Genomic DNA, 14,899 nt, shown 5'->3' with positions numbered 1-14,899 from the left:
TTATTTTCAGACTTTCAGCTAGAAGATCTTATTTTAGAAAATTGCTTAGTTATATTATGGGCTGTACACCTGCATATCCCTGTAAAGGGGCTAGCCGGGGCTGGACCCTCTCCAGGGCAGCGGGGAGCCACACCAGCTCATTACACACAGTTAACTTTGGGGAATTTGTCCAGCCACTGGAGTCTCCCTCGGCAGTCCTTGCGGTAACTGGAATGAGCATCATAGGCCCGGGGCCCTGAGTCAGGGCGGGCACCAAATAGTCAGTAGCTCAGGCCCTCAGGCAGCAACAGAGCAACACAGCATATATGAATTAGCCCAGGCCTCCAAGGACCTGGAAGAGGGGGAGACTGTCACCCACAAGTTGGGTGGCAGGGGGGACACAGGCCCACCCACTCCACTGCGTCCCAGTCTGGGGCCCTAACAGCAGCAAACTACCCGCTGCTGGGTTAGTGGGGATCCTGACCGCAACATACTGACATGGGCTCTGGCAGAGTTACAGCCAGACTAGGGTCGGCTGTCCCCAGGCTACTTGCTAACTCCTCTGCTTCTGGTACCTGGGTCATGGCAGTGTCCTCTGGGGGGTCCAGCACTATGGGTTCCTCGGGGCAGTGGACAAGCAGCAGGCCCGGTAACTCCTTATATAGCAGGCACAAGGCAGGTCCGATAACCCTCCTGGATAGCAGGTGCAGGGCAGGTCCGGTACCTCCCTTGGATAGCGCCTGCAGGGCAGTCCAGTCCAGTCTTTGCGTGGACCTGGGGCTGTGGGGTTTTCCTAGTCATGGGCTAGGCTGGCTGCGTCTGGGCTCCCCAGCGGCTGGTCCTCTAGTGAACTCTGAGGGCCCGCCTTTATACTTTCGTGTCACGCCTTTCTACTTCCGGGTCACCGCCTGTCCCTCTGAGGGGTGGGCTCAGAGCTTCCTGGCTCCGTCCACTCTTGTGTCTGGAGGGGCTCGACCCTCTCCGGGGCAGCAGGGAGCCACACCGCCTTGCTACAATCCCAAATAAGAAGATTAAACAACACTGAGGGAAAGATGTACCATCTTGTGCTAAGCTAGGCAAAATCAGAGTGCTAGAATTGAAGAGTGGGCAAAGCAAACATAGAAAACACAATATAGACTACATCAGAAACACAGAGCTAGTCATAAATTTCAGAGGAACAATTTTCTATTGAAAAATGCTGCATCATCAAAAACCAAGAGTTTCATGGTGGCTGATTTGATGAAATTTGATAAACAGCGTTTGAAATCATTTGAATCAAAATGGAGTAATGTGGTTTGATTTTTCTCATTTCATTCCAACTCTTAATTTTATAAAATATTATAAATATATATATTATAAAGTTTCAACATTATCAAAATGTTTTGATAAAGTCATTTCAATATTGCACATCAAAATATGTTGGAATTTCTGTTCCACAGTAAAATTTAAAATGTCAACTGTCCATTCTGCTTTGGGACACAGAGAAATGTTAAAATGTCAGATTTTCCCTTAGGACAGGAATTCTGTATTCTGACCAGCTCTAGAAACATAAAAGAACATATTAAAATGGGAGGAGTTCTACCCACACAACAGCACACACCAAACCTAAACCAACCCCTTACCAAGGATTTTGCTTTCCTGATAAATCCAAAATAATGAACAGAACATAAACCTAAGCCTAAGCGTCTTCCCCAAGTTTAGCCATTTCTAGGATTCAACTTGACTCCCCTCAGTCTCTGTTCTTTTCACATTGTGTCTCTACACACACACACCCCTGCCTCATATCCTGAGTGTATCAAAGCACACCTAGCATGAGTCAGCAGAACTTCAGTGGCATTGCAGTTTTTTTCCTCAAAGGCTCAGAGGAGTCCTGCCACAGTTTCAAAAAATCTAGACAACTTCTAACAGACTTTGAAAGATCTTAAGTAGTAACGGAGATCAGGTTAAAATACAACTTCATAGTCTACCTGCAATATCATCCACAGCTGAAGAACTAAAAGTGCATCACATCAGCAAATGGCATACCCAAGGGAAAAGGATGAGAGAATATAAGAAAGATTTAATGTTTTCTTTCCCTATTGCAATAATCCTCATATCTAGGGGGAAAAAGAGCAACAACAACATTGGTATGTTATACTATGATACAAATGTAGCATTTCCATTTAAGGGTTCTTCATCAGTGCTACAATTCCCTCTTCACAAATGGCCTACATCTAAACTTGTTTGTTCTTTATTTTCTTTTTTTAAGTGAGCATCATATAACAGTATAATATTAAATGCATCACAAATAATGAGAAAAATTAATGGAAACTTCTGGCTGGCTTTTTTTCTGTATGGAAAGACATCTGCAAGTCAGCGTCTCCTTCTGGTTAATGGGATACATTCGTAAATATTCAGAAGATATTCTTGGCTAATATATGCCGGGGGCTTAAGATTGAAATTCATAATGAGATCCTCCAGATTGTTCCTAAATCATTCATCAAAGACATTTGGCAGCTGGCATGATAGTACACAAATGGAACCAGACACACGCATATGTCTTTATGCGGGATAGCAAAGGAGCTGAGGAGTAGCAAGCTACACATATCTTCACTCTCAGGAGGCAATTGAGAGCTCAAGACACAGTGGTAATATTTGTGTAATTACACTGTGATTATGAATATAACAATGGCCATACTGGGTCCGTCTAGCCCAGTATCCTGTCTTCCAGTGCCAGATGCTTCAAAGGAAATGAACAGAACATGGCAATTGTCAAGCAATCCATTCCCTGTTGCGCAGTCCCAGCATCCATCAGGCTTAGACCCAGAGCATGGGCTTACATTCTCATGCGGTAACATGTTTGACAAGAGAGCTCATCCCTAAATAAAAATAACATTTTTGCTAATGTTTTCCTGAAAACAAATATCTTCAATTTTGACAACTGTTAAGCCAGTTTTCTAGTCTACCAAGTTACTCAACTCTGAAAGCTGAAAATATTATTTTTTCCTGAAAATGGCTTTTTGGCTAACATCTTATTGTCTTAATCATGTATTAGGTACTAAAGAGAGAGGTAGGTAGACAGGTTAGACAGAAATTAAACATGCACAGTTAAAATATGAAAGGGCTTGATTTGTTCGGGAGAGGGTGAACAAAAACCTACTCCTTCTTCTGTCCTCCTAGATTTTCTTCCCTATTTGGAAAAAGTAATGTAAAACATTTTCTGTCTAGTCAGGAATCTTCTAAATAGTATCACTGCCATTGTTTGTTTGTTTTTTCTCTGAATAATACCAACCGTGAGCCTACAAGAATTAAGCAAAGGTTTGCAGATCTATTCAGTGTGCAAGAATGGGTACTTTGAAGTCTACATAGTCCTATAAGCAATAAGCCAGTTAATTACTATGCAAGATGAATACAATAAGCTTTAAGGAGCATTTTCTGTCCTGTGTAGTAAAATGCATAGATAGCAAACTCTGTGGCTGTACCAAAGATGCCACAATTGTTCCGGCTCAGTTAAGTTTGTTTTCAAACCGTTACTATCATAGTATTCAACATCTGTTTGAATTTTATTAACTATTCAGCAAAGTGAACAAAAACTGGATCTGAATGAGCTGAAAAGAAAATGTCAAACAAGCAGTTATTTTAAAATAAGTTTCCAGGTTTAGGAAGCTCACTGCCTACAAAGGATAAAAATTAGAGCAGCAACTATTAATACAATCTTGAGTTCTCAAAAAAAGTCTAGTGAAACTGAGGCTCAGTCCTGAAAACAAAAACACATCCGTAACATTTACTCATTTGAGTAGGTCCCCTGAAGTCAGTTCCTAGCTGACGGAACAGTCCTTTGAAGCCACTGGCAGCTGAGTGTAATTTCAAGCTGACTTGAGATGACTTTAATTTATGCTAAAGGTTGTAATAGCCCCTGGCCAGCCCCAGAATCAGGAAGCTGTCAAGGTGGAGCATTGCTCCATACCTGAACTCCCGCAGAGTGCAGCTCAATTGGAGCGGAGAATCAGGGTCATTTACTTCATTGGAGTTACTCCCAATTTACATCAGTGCAAGTGATAGAAGAAGCAGACCTCTTACTTCTGCTTGTTCATTCTGTAAGTATAGCCAACAGTCTCTGTTCCTAGATATGTACATTTACACTTTTAGCCATATTAAGGCATTTACACAGAACCCTTAACTCACTTGACATCAGAGTGGGGTTGGATTTCTGTTCTAACTGATGTCAGACCTTGTCCACATGTACATGGTAGATGTGGAGGGTTGGTATACACACTGCCTTGGTCCATGTACCTCTTTTCCATGTTTCCCAGTTCCTTTCCTCCAGCCATCAAAAGGAAGAGACACTTTCCTCAACTTCTTGATAGAGGTCTATATGGCCCTGGGTCTCCCATTTCTTCTTTCCAACACCCTCTGGAGCTTGGAGTTCCTTTCCAGAGCTTCCCCAGGGTCTTCAGGACAGCCACTCCTTCAGTCAGTAGACCCACTGGTGGGCCATAAAGTAGGAATTCTGCTGCCTCCAATCTTCAGCAGGAGCTTCCGAGGCCCTGGTTCCCCAAGAATACCACGGAAATGGGTGAACCATCCAGCTTCTGTTGCACTTGTGGTGTAACTAGAGTCAGGTAGTGCTTGATAATCCTTAGAGCTCTAGCACAATGATAAGATGGGAGAGCAAGACAAAACTAAGACCCAGATTTTTTTTCTCTTTTTAAGCAGGCAAAGAATTCTTCAGCTTTTGGCATGAGCTCCCTCTACTCCCCAGCTAATGAACATGGTGTTTCTCTACCCCAGACCTACACTGGGCTTGATTAGTCTGAGGATTAGTTGCCCTGGTATGGAACATAGCTGTCTGCCAATTACCCCCTATTGCTGTAAAAACGTGTTATCAGGACTTGGCCCCTGGATATTAGATACCTAAAACACAGGGGCAGGTGACAATGAAGTGGTTACAGTAAGTCTCGATGTATTAGGAAGTAATGTATTCAATGCTGATCAGAATAGAATGCTACTAGGTGCTTAACAAAAAAAAAATCAGAAATACAGTGTGAACACACATTTGATTGCATTGGAATGAATACTGAACATTATTTCTATTACAGTAACATCCAGGAACCCCAATCAAGCACCAGGGACCCATTGTGCTAGCCACTCTACAGGCAAGTCACAGAAGACAGCGCTTGCACTAAAGAACTTGCAATATGGGTGTCGGACCATAGCTAGCAGGTAGAAGAGACTTACACAATGTGAGGGGGCAGGAGAACAAATCTCAGCTTGCCACTTGTCTACCATACATGAGACTGCACTGATCAGCATCACTCATTATTGTAAGCATGTCTATTTTATATTGAAATATACTGACTGAGTGAACTAGTTAAGTTTTCCCATTACTGTGAAATGTGTTATTTCTTCCTAGGCAGTATCTGACTGCAGGAGTTGTCCACCTATGAAGACATAGGGAGCTATTGCAATGGAGCTCAACTCTGAAAATGTGCTTTTCTTGCAAAAATGCAGATAGCGTGTAAGAGGTACTTTGTTGCTGCAGTTGTATTCTCCTCCACAGGTTGGCAATTACAGGTAATCCGTTCCTTTCATTCTGAAGTTTTAAAGTTTCCTGATGAGATTTTGATGTTGTTTGCATGGCTTTTCCTTCAAGGAAACCTGCTGTTTTATTCTGGTATTTCTATAAGAAGCAAGAGCACATGCTACACAGTCTAATTTATTAAATTTTCTCTAATGAGAGCCTTTGTTAATCAAATGCCTCAGCTTCCTATCTCATGCAAGTCCTGCTGCATTCTGAAACACAATATATGTACAAAAGCCCAACAAACTGACAGACAGTGGAATTTGCATAAACATCAGATAGGATCAGGACTTCAATTTTCACTAGAAGTCATTTCTAAGTAGGGCTGATTGGGAATTTTGCAGTGAAACTTCTTTTCCTTGAAAAATGGTGATTTGTCACAACTGAAACTTCATGGCATGAAGATATAATTATCCAAATGGGAATATCTGATTGATACCAGAGTGAACAGTGCTACTTATCAGAAATGTTCCATAGACTTTTTAGTGACCAGAAATGAAAAGGACCTGGGTTATCCAGCACTTCCAGCAGCAGAAAGCCTCCAATACCATGCTGTGTCAAGGGCTTACCACTGGCTCAGAGGGAATAGTACCACCTACTGTATCACCCACAAAATTCCCTGAAACAGCAAGTATTGATCAAGCATGGCCTTGCCCCGTTTGAGATCTGACCAAAAAAAAAATCGCAACCTCATGTGGAAGGCTACAAAACATTTAAAATACTGTAATTTTATCCAATGGCTAATAAGAGGGAACCTTATTGACATTAGGTACTAGTATCGTTAATCCACAGTTTGGAAAGCATAGAATGTGTTCACTCCATTTGTTATGTACCCATGCACCTGCATATTTCTAAAGTGATGTGCTGTATACCTGCCTTTTTCTATACACATTATGAGATCTCCTCTCCCTTTGAAGCATGTATACTTCTGTTCCCATTAATGGGAGTTGCATGTGTTCAGCCAAAAGGGAATAGGGATGGTATTTTCAAAAGCATTTAAAGTGATGTAGGAGCACATCCTTCTAAATCTCTTAAATGCTTTTGAAAATTCAAATTAAGTTTTGTAAATAAAAATATGCTCTATCACCGAGACTACTTGAGGGATTTAAGTAGTGGCGACGCATAGCATATCCCTAACATTTTTCTACTTTCTTTTCCCCCAAAACCTGTAATTCAAGGCATTTTTCCCCATGCAGTATAAAAACAATAAAACTTAGAATTTGTAATTCTAAGAGTTCAGTCTTACTCCTATTGAAGTTAAAAGGAGTGTGGGTTTTTATTTTTAAACATACAGTATTCAGTGTTTATATATACAAGTGAAATTCTCATCCAATTGAAGTAAATAGGAGTTTTACCATTGATTTCAATAGGGCCAGAGTTTCATTCAGTGTATATATATTTGAAATATTAACAAATATACTTTTTTCTTTGAAGGGGAGACGATCCAAGAACAATGTGAACGAAGGAATAGTCAGTTAATAGGAGAAAATGGGCACACCTCTTTTCAGAGCTAATGAGCACGACAGATTTCGTAAAATGGAGGTCATATTTCACCACCTCAATTCTTTTCCTGCTTGACTCATGCTTCAAGCACTACAATTTCTCTCTGCATATGCACAGAGGTTCTGCAAATAATCCTGCCCAGAATGCCCTCAAGCCTAAGAAAGTGAGACAGGCTCGAAAGACAAACAACCCGGGGAAAAAAAAGGGAGCTGAGAGATGAACACATAACATGACTGGGCCCTGAATCATAGTTGCTGCGTTCCGCAGCATACCATTATATCCTGAGCTCCTCAAATACCATTACTCACAGAACAAGCAAATCATGTGAGCTTTTGTTATGAAATTGGGGGGGAAATGTCCCCTTTGCCCAAATCTGCCCCCTATCCTTCAGTTCCCCTCCCTGATATGCTTCCCACAATACCTCCTTTCTTTCTGTTGTGGTCTCCCCCACTCTTTTCTTCCCAACTCATTTGTCACTGATACTGTTCTCTCCCCCTCACTCTGACTGGTCCACCTACAGGACATTGCAGACTACTTCCTCTTCCTCTCTCACGGATCCTTTTTTTTTCCTGACAGCTTGCTGCAGGAGCAGGGAAAGAGGTAAGTGAGCACAACTGTCACTAAAATCAGGTCTGACTTTGGCCCAGAGTCCTTTCCCATTAGTGAGTATTTCAAATCTAGTACAACATCTAGACTGGTTTACTGAACCTTGTGGCATAACATCCTTCGTTTCCAACAATTTACAATCAAAATTGCTGCCCCTCTAGCCATTTATATTGCATTTGCTGAATTTACTGGAATCTTTTCTAGTTTCCACATAAGGTTAAACATGCTTTGGCATTTCCTACATGAGCTAACATAGAAACAGCAAAATTGAAATTAATTTTCTCATGCCAAATTTTAAAATCCAATCCTAAAGTTCCAAGTTTCCTTCTAGAACAAAAGGCTGGTAGTAAACAACAACAAAGTTTATCACTGTCTTGGTAGGCTTTATTTGACCTATTCTGTCAAATATTCCTTCACCTTTAGAAAGAAGTTCCAGACAATTCTGTTGAAATATTTGATTAACTCTTACTTGAACTGATTTTGTTTTTTAAACTGAGTCTCACACGTTATTCCTCCATCAAGTGTGATTGCAGAGACACAGATATTGCAAAATTATCACTCTTGGAGTACTACCATCATTTATTTGTATAATAGAAATCCTAAGAGCCACCAACCAAGGTGGGGTTCCATTGTTCTAGGCATAGTACATGTACATTGTAAAGGAGATCTGAAAACGTCTCTTACAATCTTAAGAGATAACAGATCAGAAAAGTACATTTGGGAACTGAGACACAAAGATTAAGGACATGAATACACTAGAGCTGGAGGGTGTGAATTCCAACTCAAGGAGACATACCTGTGCTAGCTCTGCTCTAGCAATCATGCTAAAAATAGAGTATAGATACAGGAGTGGGATGGGTGCCCTGAACATGTACCTATGGTCTCAGACAGGGTTGTACTCATGGGCTGTTAGGGCCCCTCCCACCACCACAGCTATACTTCTATGTTTAGCATGCTAGTTCGAGTGTGTCTCCTCAAGCTGGAGTTTACATCATCCAGCTCTAACATAGACATACCCTGAGTTACTTGCCAAAGTCATGCAGGAAGTCTATGACAGAGCTAGGAATTGAGTCCTGATTTCTCAAGTCCCAGTCCACTGCCTTAACTATCAGATCTTCCTTATTTATGAAGTAAACAGCTTCATGGCTGCCCTAAGAGTCAGGTGTCCCAGGAGAAACACAATTTTCCAGGGCAGCCAAGGTGCCAGCTACATCATAACATTCTATTGCTAGTTCAGTGAAACTTAGACCTTGAAAGGACAACTACCAAATGCCACAGCAACACAGCAGTGAAGGAGTTAAGGAGTCATTACAATTACTTACAATCTAAATTGGCTTACTATTTTCAATTGTTTTTCAAGACTGGAAAAGGGCAGTTTTAGAGCGAATTATGTTGTCATCCCTTTCACTTCATACAGGGCCTTTCTATTTATGTGTTCAATCTTGTAAGGGGCTAAGCACCCTTAATTTCCATTGGCTAAACTGTTGCTGAGGGTGCTCAACAATTTGTAGGACTAGTCCAAGGGTCGGCAACCTTTGGCATGCGACCCATTAGGGTAATCTGTTGGCCAGCCCTGAGACATTGTGTTTACGTTGACAGTCTCTAGGCATGGCCCCCGTGCAGCTCCCAGTGGCTGCAGTTCACCATTCCCGGCCAATGGGAGCTGCGGAAAGCGGCATGGGCTGCAGGGATTTGCTGGCCGCCACTTCCCGCAGCTCCCTTTGGCCGGGAACGGTGAACTGTGGCCACTGGGAGCTGCGGGGGGCTGTGCCTGCAGACGGTCAATGTAAACAAAATGTCTCACAGCCCACCAGCAGATTACCCTGATGGGCTGTGTGCCAAAGGTTGCCGACCCCTGGACTAGGCTCTATCTTGGTTCAAGCTACTCCTTCCTGAGTCAACTCATTATGATGCTGTGGTTGCCACCTTTAGGTTTGGAAACTTCTATTTAACTTTACAGGAATCTTTACATACCATCTGTCACTGTGTCTGGTTTGGGGTCACAGTTGAAAATGCCAAATTCAGGACAAAGTGCAGGAAACAGGGAAGACACATCCCAAACTGGTGGTTTATTCTGTCATTAGAGGTCACCAAGCCAGTAACAAATGAGCTCCTGTATCACTATACTAGTTAACAAGGAGTCAATAGTCCCCTATAGGCAATCCAGCCTCTATCACCACCCAGATAACTGGACTTTCTTGATGTAAGGTTATTAAAACCAAAAGCATAATATAAGGTTTATCCAGTTCCAAAGAACCAGTCACACACCCCAGGTCATTGTGTAGTTCAGATCTTACCCCAAAATCACACTGGTAGCCAATTCCTATAGTAAACCAAACTAAAGGTTTATTAATAAAAAAAGAAGAAAGTTATTAATTGGTTAAAGGGATCACATGCATCACAATTGAGTTCAGAATCTGTAGGTCAAGATAATTGCAGTGACGGTAATTCTGCTAGTTTGCAGTAAGTTTCTCTGGATCACCCAAAAGATTAGGGGTCACCAGTCCTTTGTTCAAAGCTTCCCTTTGCTAGAAATCATTGTCCAGAGATGTGGCACAGGAATGAAGGCCAAGAATGATGTCACAGTCTGCAATGTATAGCTCTTAGTCCAGGTACATAGACAGTTACTGGCACAAACATGGAGTCCTGGGTCACACGCCTTGCTGAGTCATGAAGCATTCATTGCCTACCTGCTGCCTGAAGAGACCTTGGGAGGGGTCCCTGGAAGAGCTGATTGTCCTTAATGGGCCATTGAGCAGGCTGGCTAGCCTTGATGTAAATCTGTCTTGGGGGTGTCACCCAGAAACACAGCAGGGTTGAGATACAAACATATAGAAAAGTTTCATAACTTCATATACAATGATACATGCATATAAACAGGATAATCATACTTAGAAGACTATAACTTTTCCAATTATACCTGGCTTACATGAGATACTTTGTACAAGATTTATCACAATTGTGCAACAGTGGGGATACCTCAGGGTACATCTGGTCATCTTTCTTTCTATACAGAATCATACCATCCTTCATCAGTTTGTAAAGTGCTGAGAGTTATGGAACATGCTTTTTCTTCCTACAGTCTTCTTGCATTGTTATATGCTACAATATTTGTGTGCATTTTAGTAATGATCTTTATGACTGTTTATTGAATTTTTGTTAGACATGGATAGTATACATGGTCTCAAAGGACTTTTCAAGAAAAAAAACCCAAAACCTAGCCTCCTGCTTTTGTTTTTGGATACACAGTCTATGTAGACATGGAGTGGTTTACAGTGTCCACTACTCATTTTGAACTGACTCAAGCTAAATAATAATCTCCTTTTCCTCTTTATTGTATTATTGCCTTGCATCCCAGGCGATAATGGGAATAAAATGTAAGCACATGCAAATGAAGTGAGGATTTAACAGCATGACTTGTTCTGTATAAGCCCAAGAGCTTGTCTCTCTTACCACTTTCTGCCTACATTTGGTGCAGAGTGCTGCTTAAAATCATTTTAAATAAAACGTTTTCTAACATGTTTGAGAAACACACCTCATTTTCCTAGTCTTGATAGGGCCTTAGTGTGCATCCTTTAAGAAGGGAAACAGGGGAAGAAGACTTTACAATTTTGGGAGGAATCTGCCAAAAAACATTAAAATGAGATAACTTAGTGTTAAATATTTCCTCCATCAATTTCAGAAAAGAATAGATTCTTTCCAGAGAGGAGGATTGAATTAAATTTGCAGTATAATCAAAATAGAGATTTGGGAACAGAAGAATTTGAGATGGTCTACATTTAGGTAAAGTATTCATATAAAGACAGTGCAAATGAATTGTCTAAATTAAACTGAATGAATGAAAATGAGAAACTTGTTACAAAAACTATCAAAGAGCTGTTCTACTAAGACACCAGAGTATAATAAAATGTCTACTAAAGCTGCTACTTAGACTAATGACTGATCTTGACTTATTGAATGGAGTGAAGTTAAACTCCCTCAGATGATATCCAGGAAATTGATTTTAATTATCTGAATATAAAAGGATATTTCAAGTCATGTAGAATTAAATCAATTTGAGATAAACTATACCCTGCTTGTCCTCAGTTTTGTTAGTTGTAATAATGGCATATTCCTCCTATTTGATATAATAGTCCCATTTTTATAAACAAACTTGAAGCGAGAGGCTTTTTTAGAGAGCCAGTGAATTAGTGCTGGAGAGTAAGATGGATGGAGGGAAAGAAACAAACATTAGATTTGTTTCAATGCCAACAAAGTGAAACCTCAGATGAAAACTGATTTTTGAATCAATGCTTACTCCCATATTTGATCAACGTACAGGGATTTGACCGCATATTAAAGTTGTGACTAGTTCTCTGATTTTCATATTTGATCTCTACTTCCCCCCCCAAGCCACTCCACCAAAAATTTTGTGTGTATAGTCAGGGAAATATTTTTTACTACCTGGAAGTCTGGTGTTAATTGGACAAGGAGTGCTTTAGATAGGAGTCTAGATAATTGGAGGGTTTAGTTTTTGCAAAGGTTTCCTAATTTTTTAAAAATGTCATATTTCAAACACAGGTTGACTTCAAAGCTTCAAAAATGGTTTATGTGTCTAGAAGGAGAACTAGTTCCTCTGATCATTTTAGAAACTTTGGTGCATTAATTTTAGAGTCACTTTCTACAAGTTTTTTCCAAGCTTGAGGTCTCTGCTAAGTTTACAAACTCTGGAGCATTTTTTGATGGCGTTTAAAAGGTTGTATGTGCAGACTGTGGTCTTCTTAAAAAGAAGCATGTTAACCTCTGGCTTTTAAATGTGCTTTTCAAAATTGTATCTTTTCAAGAGACTCTCAGGCTTATAACTGGAGGCAGCAGAAAAAGGGAAGCAAGAAAGAGTCAGGACTATAGCTGGAAGAACAATCTGCTGAGATTTAAAAAAAAATCACTCTCTATTTGCTTTCAGAATTTTCCAGTCTGACAACAGAGCAGTCAAGATTGCATTTTAGAGGACAGACAGCTATTGGACAAAACATGTGTATCTAAATCTCTGATAAATAGAGTAGGAAAAAGTAGCGGGGGCAGATAAACTCTTAAGAAATAAAGTTCCAGGTGTCCTGCAAATTTCCCTAAGTAACAAGAAAACTGGAAATAAAATGCTGAACTTGTCTTTAAATAGGATGGATTTTAAATATTCATCAGAAGTCATCAACAGGTGCCGGACACTCCTACAGGGGAAATGGGGTTGGGGCGTGGGGGCTTGCCCCACTCTGCCCACCTGCCCGGCACTCCTGCTGGGAAGCGGGGGAAGCCCCCGTGACCCGATCCCCAAGAGGAGCGCTGGGCAGGTGGAGTGGGACAAGCCCCCATGCCCTGACCCCATTTTCCCCGGCAGGAGTGCCGGGGGGCAGGGGAGACTGCAGATTGAAGGGATGGGGAGGGGCCTCCACTTGCTCTGGCCCAGGTCCCCACAAACCCCTAATCTGCCTCTGGCTATCACTGTGCAACTCCCTGAGAGAAAAGAAGTCTAGGGATGGATCTTCTTCCTCCTGCTGTTCTGCTCAACTTTGCACTCCAAAGTAAGTGATCTTTAGCACCAGTGGCCTGCCCAAGGATCCTTTAGTTATATCTGTCTGTAACCATTGTGAACAGGACAGCGTCTTTGATATCAGGCAGTAGTGGAGGCCCTGACAGGGCAGGAATAAGTGATATGACACAGCTCATCTACTAGTCAGAGAGCATCACTTGAGACCAGGCCTACCCCCGATATCTTGAACTGTTTGGCTCCATCATTAGCCACCTCATTTCCCCCCCTCTTGTTTGCACAAAAGTGAGTAAATGTAAAAGCAAAACAAAGGAGCCCCAAACCACAGAGTGGTGGCCCTTTAAGTGTGGGACTATATAGAACCCCTAAGTGGGCCTTAACTGGGGGTGTCAAACTCATTCGGTAAAGAGCGGTGAATTCTACTCTCAGTTATGGTTTGTGGCCCCAGGCAGAAATCCCCCACCATCCACAGCAGAATGCCCACTGATGTCAATGGGAGGTTTGCACAGAGATCAAGGGTAGAATCAGGCCTTTATATAAAAACTAAACTTTTAGTCACTGTTCCTAGTACTTTATATTGGCACATTCAATATCACTGAGCTGGAAACTGTGCACTCCACCCCCTTTAGGCCACTCCTGTTTTCACCTTTTGTTTCTCTTCCTTTCTCCACCCTTGTTTCTTGGTTTCTCAACTTCTTTGTCTTTGTGTTTGTCTTGGTTTCCCTCTCTGCATTTCCTTCCCTGTAGCAATTCTCATCCCTCCGGACTTCATTCCCACCATCTTCTCCATTCCCTCTGCTAATACAATCAGCAATGCAATAGTTCATATTGACATTAAAGTAGCAGAGATTCCAATGAGCTGAATAGGGGACAAAGGAGTTCATGCCTCTCTGAGCCTTTGTTTTAGACTGTCTACAGACTCCAAAAGACAACACTGTATTGGTTTATGCTAGGTTCACATTTGGAAGGTTTTCTTTGCAGCCACAAGCCTAGAAACTTACTTTTATAGTTTCAATGAAAGATGAGATTCTGCACAACCTGAATAACTCACAAGGGACACATGAATACATCAGGTGGGTGAGATCTAGCCTGCAGTCTCTATGTTTGAAACCCTTGCCTATAGCCAAATCCGACACTATCCAAACAATTGTTCCTTTGAGGCATAACTTTAAAAATATTGAATAATTTTTCATTGTTACACATCCTCTACAACTCCCATTTCTAGCAAGGATTGGAAGTGTAAAAATACCATGAGAACTCCCTTTCTCAAGGTATTTGTAATCTAACTAGAAGTAGAAAATATTCTAAATTTCAAGAGCCCATGTTCTCATGAATTCCAGTCAAAAGGTCTGGATATGCTTCAGGTAACTGGGGATAAAATTCTGCATGCTCATTTAAACCAAACAAAAGTATTCTTAGTTTTCCTCCTGGCCACTACTTGTTTACATTGCTATCCAAATAGTGTTGATTGGTTTGACGGCTTTTTTTTTTAAAGAGTTGTGTAAATAGTTTTTCCATATGAAGGAAACTTGGTATAAGCACAACGGAATGGAGTGAATATGATGCAGCTTTTGCCTTAACTTTATCTTTCTTGATTTTTAAGTGCTTTATATCTCAGCCCCTACAGTACACCTTGCCATATATAAATCAAACCCCATCTTAGGGAGAGAAGACAGGAAAATAAGTCATTTTTAGTTGCATTTTTACTTAAATCTGCTCTGAATTAGAAG

The 14,899-nt window shown here is 41.1% G+C and overlaps 1 protein-coding gene across 1 annotated transcript in view; it reads left to right on the top strand.

Moving 5' to 3' along the window:
• Nucleotides 1–14,032, top strand: part of LOC140906108 (uncharacterized) — a 36,549-nt gene extending 22,517 nt beyond the window's left edge. The window contains exon 3 of the mRNA XM_073329616.1: nt 13,917–14,032. Within this exon, the coding sequence (XP_073185717.1) occupies nt 13,917–14,032 (116 nt within the window). The remainder of the gene's footprint in view (nt 1–13,916) is intronic.
• The last annotated feature ends 867 nt before the right edge of the window (nt 14,033–14,899 follow it).

This window comes from Lepidochelys kempii, chromosome 2 (genome assembly GCF_965140265.1).
Source record: "Lepidochelys kempii isolate rLepKem1 chromosome 2, rLepKem1.hap2, whole genome shotgun sequence".
Classification (NCBI taxonomy): domain Eukaryota; kingdom Metazoa; phylum Chordata; order Testudines; family Cheloniidae; genus Lepidochelys; species Lepidochelys kempii.
This window is presented reverse-complemented; position numbering and strand designations above follow the sequence as displayed.